The sequence below is a fragment of the Centruroides sculpturatus genome, unplaced genomic scaffold, assembly GCF_000671375.1.
Source record: "Centruroides sculpturatus isolate CEXI.00-Female unplaced genomic scaffold, Cexi_2.0 scaffold522, whole genome shotgun sequence".
Taxonomy (NCBI): Eukaryota; Metazoa; Arthropoda; class Arachnida; order Scorpiones; family Buthidae; genus Centruroides; species Centruroides sculpturatus.
This window is the reverse complement of record NW_019384746.1, coordinates 514,038-522,272: the sequence shown is the minus strand read 5'-3', so window position 1 is coordinate 522,272 and position 8,235 is coordinate 514,038. Positions and strand designations below refer to the sequence as shown.

At 25.7% G+C, this 8,235-nt stretch overlaps 1 protein-coding gene across 1 annotated transcript in view; it reads right to left on the bottom strand.

Annotated features, from left to right (window-relative positions):
- The window catches only part of LOC111628455 (cubilin-like), a 69,675-nt gene that overhangs the window by 14,483 nt on the left and 46,957 nt on the right, over positions 1 to 8,235 (bottom strand). The window contains exon 7 of the mRNA XM_023372251.1: positions 6,565 to 6,773. Coding sequence (XP_023228019.1) covers positions 6,565 to 6,773 — 209 coding nt within the window. The remainder of the gene's footprint in view (positions 1 to 6,564; positions 6,774 to 8,235) is intronic.

The following is an 8,235-nucleotide window of genomic DNA, read 5'->3' as shown; positions in this document are numbered from 1 at the left end:
ACAGCCCGGCACACGTATTTGTAAAGTCTAAGTGACTCGTACAACGTGGAATTCATATAAAACGGAATAATCAACAGTGTTATAGGGGGATCGACTATATATTAATATAATATTAGACAATTCTGTGAAAAAGAGAAATTTGAGAAAATCCAGATATAATTAGATTAGATTTTTAGAGTTGTTTAAAGCTATATAGAGTGTTATGTTCACTATTAAGAAGAAAATATTTAAAGAAAATGCCATTTAAGTTTACTCTTATAGAAGAAAATAAATTAAAGCTTGTGTGCTAGGTTTCATCATTACTTATTGTCAATATTCGTTAGGTTTATTATAAATTTCAGAAATTTATAATTAAAAAAATTTAATTAAATAAAATTTTCATTAATTAAATATTAAAATTATACAATTGAATATCTTCTTATAGTTCTTATTGATAGATTGTCTTCACACAACTTTTCATACAAAATAATTAAACAAAAGTGTATTTCGAAAGTTATTCAATTAAAAATATAAATTAAGAAATAAAAAAAAATTAAAATCAATATTCCAATTTCGTTATATCTGTACATTAAAACTACATTCTGATCACGGTATATCAGAGTAATGTTTGATATTTCAAATATTTTCTGTAGATAAACTAATGATTAACGATGGTGATTTATCACAAAGCAATAATCGTTTATTATTTAAGCAGACAAATGAATGATCACTTTTCACTTTCAACCAATAATTCTTGGAAAGAATTGTTTTATATTCTAAAGGAAACTTTTGCAATGTAATTTTAATTATTTCAGAAATGTTGAAATTTTTTAAAAATAAATTAATTGATAGATTAATTGAAGAGCCGGCACGCAAAATAAGTTATATTCGATTTTATATTATGGCACTTATTGGTACTTTCTGAAGTAGCATAAGGCCAAAACAATTAATGTCACTATTGTTTATGGTACTGTATATATTATTAGTCCGTGCAAATCAAGTTAAACCCAAGTTATATCCACCGTGCATCGTGGATATAACTTGCTTTGCGTGTCAGCTNTCTCTATCAAAGTAAACAGTATCTTAGATAGTTATAAGCTTTCAACTTATATATTCATAATGATAAAAACTGAAGTAATATTTCAATTCACCTACCTTGTATAATTCATTCCAGATTCTTTTAGACTGGCCTTTAAACATTATCATTTCTCTAGGTTCTTGTTTCAGTTTTTCATTCTCAGTTACTAAATCTTTATCATTTTCTTCAGAATAATTATTTGTAGACTTTTCAATTTCTGATACTAGACTCTAAATATAAATTTATGTACATTAGCATTTATATATCTATTTAGTCTGTTCAGTAATTTTTAGTAATAAATATATATAATAATTACAGCAACTTTCAAAACTCTTAATCTATAACTTAAGAAATAATATTGTAAATAGATAGATAAATAAATTTTATTTGGTATTTCTCTGTAAATACAAAATTATATTTATAGTTCTTAAATAAGAAGGTAAAAACATAATTTTTTATATTGTGAAATTATTTAATGTCGTTTTTACCTCCAGGCTTTGGCTTCTGACATATGAAATAATTCAAAGCATTACAGTCACGATCGTTCCAATAAAATCTGTCTGTAATTCCACTACCTTTGTTTGGGTATGGAAATTCATCTCTTAACTCGACACAATCTTGCTGTGACAAACCGTCATCGCTAGGTTGAGCATTATAGTTTTCTCGGTTTTTCCAACCGGGAAACCAATCTGTAAACAATAATTATATGAAATATCATCATTTTTATTTATACATTTCTTTTTCCTACTAAATAAAATAGATCTGTAATTTCAAGAATATATTAATCTATGATATTTATTGTCTTACACGCATTAAATTCAGCTATTTTTATTGAGAACGTGTTTGTGAATTCTGATAAAATACTATTTATAAAGGAATATTGAATAAATTAGATATATATATATAATATTTTTTCAGGTGAATCATATTCGTTAATAAAATAAATATGGCTTAGTTTTGCATATATCTAGTAATAAATAATCAATGAAGTTCGTATTCAATGGTGATAAATGTAAGAAGCCAAGTTACAAACAAAAAAAAAATCTTCCAATAAATATCAAATAAATATTACACCCTATATTATATCAGAATTATTTATTGCACTAAGCTTAATTGAAAAAAGTGAATTAGATAAAACAACAATACTCTCTATATAATAGTAATCTCGATATAATTAATTAATTAAATATTTTTCAGAAATTTAAAAATTTTTAAAAATGAATGAGTAATTACAATGTAAGATAAAACTTAAAATAATTTTACATATTTTATCTTTATTTTAAAGTGGAAATTTTGCTTTTGATTATTGAAGAAAGCTATTAACATTGTATCAAATACACACGTAAATAAACTGTAAAATTTAAAGTTAATACCTAGTATATGAAACACAGTAAAAAGATATTAAACACATACAAATTAATAATATTTAAATGCTAATATAAGTCAATAGGATCTAAGAAAAATATTTATAAAATCAACAATTGAAATCATCTATCATATCCTTTTTTCTCTTATAACGTCTACATTTAAGGCTAATTTTAATTAAATAGTTTATAAATTTAAGCAAAGACAACTTCGAAAAATAAACATACGAATTAAAATAGTTAAGAATATTATTTACTTGAATAGATGAACTGTTGCTTGTCGGCCCAATTATAATAATTTTCGTAGGTCATATCATTGGCACCAATCCAAAAAGAATGCACCGAACCATACAGGACACTGGAAATTGAAAATAAATATGAGATATTACCTCGTAAAGACATCAATGTGGAATACATTAAAAAATGCACATTATTTCTGGAATAATATAAATGAATCATACAAATTTATACACATTTCTATTAAATTAGCTTTTAGTTTCGCGAATGGAAGAAATTCTCAAAACTAATGCTTATTAATTTAAGATTTATTTCGTATTTTTTTAAAAATTAAATCTACAAATAATAATTAATATTTGGGATTTTTAAAAGTAAACAATTAAATAGATTTAAAAAACAGAGAGTCTATACATCGCGTTTTAAATTGGAAAATCTTTTACGAGGTAATTAAATTTAATTGTAAAAAAATAAATCAAATAAGTAAATTATAAAACAAGGCTTTTAGAAAATTTTAAATTATTTAAATTTATTGAAAATAAGTAGTTTTAATCCTGTGGGGACACAGGGAATTATTTTGCACAGGTTTCCACTTTCAAGGTTTTATACGATAATGGATAGATTAACGTTAACAAGTAAGATCACAATCGCGTAAAAATTACGTCCAAAGACAGCAGTTGTCTGGGAGAAGTACAGCACTTTTGCATTTACTACCTGTGCCGTTGAAAGCCCTTCTGATCGGGTTCACTCAATTAAGTGCTTTACTTCTCCAACAGAAATAAGCGTAAAGCAAACACTGATTAATAGTAAATAAATGAATAGATAATTTTATCATTTTAAATTGTCTCGAAAATATATTGTTTAACAATAAAACTCGTAAAAAATAATTTAGCTTACATCACAGTTACAAATTATGCTTCACTTAAGTACTAAATTTTATAATACAAGAAAATATTTTAAAGTGTTTTAAATGGTTATAAAGTAGTGAAAAATTTATTGTATGATTATTTATAAATAATAACATTATATAAAGAAAATATAACTTATATAATGCTATAACTTAAATTAAATCGATTTAATTTGTTTCAATATTAAACTGATTCTCACAATTCACAGTTGATATGAAGTTAAAAGAATGTATGTAACCAATAAAAGTTTTTGAAATTAAAAGTTCAATTCAAAATCATTTGCTCACATAATAATTGATTCCCAAAATAAATTTTTTGGACTGTTTATATGTGATAGGCCTATCGGCCTTCTTTGATTGATCAAGGTTGTTTAATGTGAGCGACATAACCAAGTTGTCAAGTTGATAACAGACAGTCTTTTATTACATAAAGGATGGCAAAATTCATTTTTTACTACATGATGGATGAGTTTTGTATTGACAAACTACTGCTAGAGGCTGAAATTTTTTCCATAACGTTGCACTTTAAGCCAATTTCCAATACAGTCAACCCCCCCATAACACTGTTGATTATTCCGTTTTATATGAATTCCATGTTGTACGAGTCACTTAAATTTTACAAATACGTGAGCCGTTCATAGCCCAGCACACGTATTTGTAAAATATAAATAATTCGTACAACATGGAATTCATATAAAACGGAATAATCAACAATGTTATAGGGGGTCGACTGTATAATTATTTTAATCGAAATTATTTACAAACTGACTTTTCAGAAAATAATTCAAATAATAATAATTTACTTATTATTTCCATTTTTAATTACAATCAAAATTTAATAATCTGTGTTAAGTATTATTTAAACTTATATTATTTGAATTTATATTTATTTAATCTGGCTGTGAAAAATTATTATAAGAAAGATAAAAATTAAATAATTTAAATAAAGTATTTTTAATTAATAAGTGAAATTGTTGAGTTTAAATAATTAAGAATTATAATACTTAAAATATGCTTTAGTATTGATGAGATAATTGTAAATAACAGTTCAAGAGTTATAAGAAAAATGAAAATCGCATATCTTTAATTAAAAATAATAAAAACATGTTTAAAATACTAACGCTTCTATATTATATTATGTAACGTAATAGAGAATATTTTATTAGGAAAGAAATGTATACTCTACTATCGCGCTGTCTCCGAAATCTCTCTTCATATGAAACGAATTTATTTATAAAACATTACAGATATGTTTTTTTAAAAAAACCAATTAAATTTAATTATTATTACATAATTTCTTTACGTTAATCTTATACGTGTTAGAGATAATATTAGTTAAATTTTACAATAGTTCACTTACCTAGATTTAATAATTTCTTCGATTAATCGACTAATATCCTCTCCAGTTACACTAGCCAAATGTCCATCTCTTTCTTGACACCATAAATCTGCTTCTATCCACGATAAAGGCTTATCCGAAAGACGATAACAATATCTTTCTCCAGAGATCCAACCATACTCACAGGATGTATAATTAGCATTCACTATCACGGCACGATAATTTATGCAGATACCTCCCAAGTAGTCTGCATATAATGGAGTTTGTATGGACATGATTAATTCGAAATTATTACCTATGGAACGATAACTTGGATATTCATCGCTTCCCGTCCAATTACCACATAGAGTTGCTAAAACACTATTACTCGATTTTAGTATTACGTAATCTTGATCACAAAACGTAGATTTATGTGAGCTTGAAGTTACTATCCTAGTGAATTGCACTTCCAATTCGTATCCTAAAGGCACGTGAAAAGTGTACTTGCAATTACGATCGACATAGTAACCACTTGTGCATACATCACCTGTAGAATTACTGATTGTGGTATTGATACATGGACTCATTTGCTTGTAAGAGAAACGATACCTCATTACAGTAGTTGTAACGTGATAATTAATGTTTAAAATATTACTTGAAGATAGATAATTTATTCTATTGACATTATGACATATAGTCATCTGTCCTGTTCTATATACAGGTGATATCTGTACATAATCCTTATCACAGTTGTTCAAATTTCGAAAATATAATTCTTCAATAGTTAGCACTATCTTAGAATTGGAGGGTGTTACAATTCTATCGCTACAATATTGATTAGGTATATAATAACCAGGATAATCTGGACTGGTAATCACACCTTTACTATTCTCATATGTTCTATTACAATCTGGAAAATAAATTTATAATNTGTAATTAATATTTTGAACTTTCAAAATTTTCATTTTGTTATAATTTTCTTTTCGCAAAAAGTTTGTAATATTTGAAAATGTCGTACACCAATTCAAACATTTTTCGAATAACGACGACACACGTAACATCACATATTCGAGAATTAAGCATCTGCTGGATGGCAAACGATAACGAAATGTTAATTTCGCCATGTTAATCGACATTTAACGACCTTTCCTCCTACGTTAGAATCGTTTAAAATTCCAAAAAAAAAAAAAACTAAGTAGTAAACGAGCAAAAATTATAGTGACATCATCACAATGCCGGGCTGCAATTTTTAACCATATTTTAATTTATAAATTAACCTTTAGCCTGTAGGCTTTCCGTATCTGGTTTCGATTTTTATTTATCTAACCCCATTCTCGAAATTAACGAAGGACGGACGAACAGACAGACAACATCAGGAATCTATAGGTTTTTTTTTTGAAAATTGCAGCCCAATAATCCACGTCTATTCGCAATTTAAAGATTTAAGATATTTTTAAACATAAATTTTTCCAAAATTATAAACACTTTTATGAAATTTTCTGCCTAATTCTATTGTATTTAAATTATACAAGTATATTATGATTAATTTTCTAATTTTTTAATTATGTAAAAGCTGATTAATTATGACGCCTATTTCGATTATATTTTTAAAAATTTATGATTGTAAACTATGTAATATATATATATATGCATTAACTATAACCAGAACGTAGAAGATACTTACTTGAAAATAAAAATACTTCTATTCTAAATCCCGTATAACTATGAGAGAAATCGGCCACAAAAATCAAACGAACTGAATTTGTAATACTGACGTGTCGTAGTAATTTTATTCTTCGCCTCCAATCTCCACAATACCGTCTTTTGAAATCATCTCCATCTTCTAATTGAAGAAAATCGTATTGGCAAATACAGGAATCGGCATTATTACAACTATAATTAGAGGAATTTTAGTTTTAGAGACATTTATCAATGAATTTATTATTCTATTTAGTTTTAATTATATTAGTGAACTGGAGGAATAAAATTTATTCATTTATTAATGAATTCATAGTATGCCATTAAAATTCTGAATTGTAAAACTGTTAAAGAATATTGAATTTTATATTTCGTAAATTTAAATTACTAATAACGAAAACTGAAATACTCTACCATTTGTACTTACATATACAGTAGAACATCCAATTATGACCACCTCCAAGCAATGGACATTTTTTATGTTTCCTGGTCCATGATCGTGGGTTCGAGGAGCACCAAAGGGATGGTCGCATGGAGTTTTCCGGATTTTCTGCATGTGTGCCTAATATATAAATAGGTGCCAGTTTCTCATAGAAAGCCTTCCAGGGGATATACTCTTTGGCAGATCGCCCTTGTGTTGCGCTGCCTTATCCTAACAATCTAATCTTTTATGTTTTCGTCAGTGTCCGTCGTTCAGAGGTTTGACCGTATTTCCATTTGAGATTACTTAAAAGCTTTAAGCAAGCATTCACGTTTCTTAATAAACTTGTGTGAAATCTTTACTTTAAATATTATATCACATTTAGGTTTATTATATAATTATATTCATTAAAGATAATTCATGAGAAATTAGAATAAATTGATATGTGAAATACATTATATATGTGTATTATATTTATATCCTGTACATTATTTTATTTGTATAATCTTCTAAACCAATACGTAAGATAACAATTAACTTGATCTTGCTATATATAAAAACTTATATAAATAGAATAATATTTAATATTATGAGTACTAGATTGTCGTTAATATAATAGATAATTTATAGTTTATATTTAATTATCACTATTATAAATTAGATATAATACCAATATCATATCTGATTTATAATAGTAATAGTTAATAACAATATATACATATAGTACTATAAATGTTTCCTGTCATTTTGTATTAATCTATACTAATAAAACCGAATGGTTTCAATATGAAAATTATGTTCAATATTGAATTATTATTAGTCAAACACTGACGGGAGAATAAAAAAAATGGGTGTTTTTGCAGGTGGCCACTGTTTGAAAATTATTTTGTATACATTTTTGTTCAATAAAAGTTCATGAAAGAATAGCCGTTGCTGGGAAGTGGCTCTTATTAGAAGTTCCACTGTATAAAAATAATTTAAAACATATACAGATCTTAATAATACTGGCTTTTCATATATAAAAATAATCATTTTTCAATATTTTACACACAGTAATTATAAAGATGTAACTGATAGGAAAGAATAATAGATTTTAAATATTTAAAAATTATTTGTTTTAATTTAAAAAAAATAAACTATTTAAAGTATTTATAGAAAACAAATATTTATTAAATATGAAATAAATTAAACACTGAAAACATTTTAAACCAATTTATAAATATTATTATTATAATT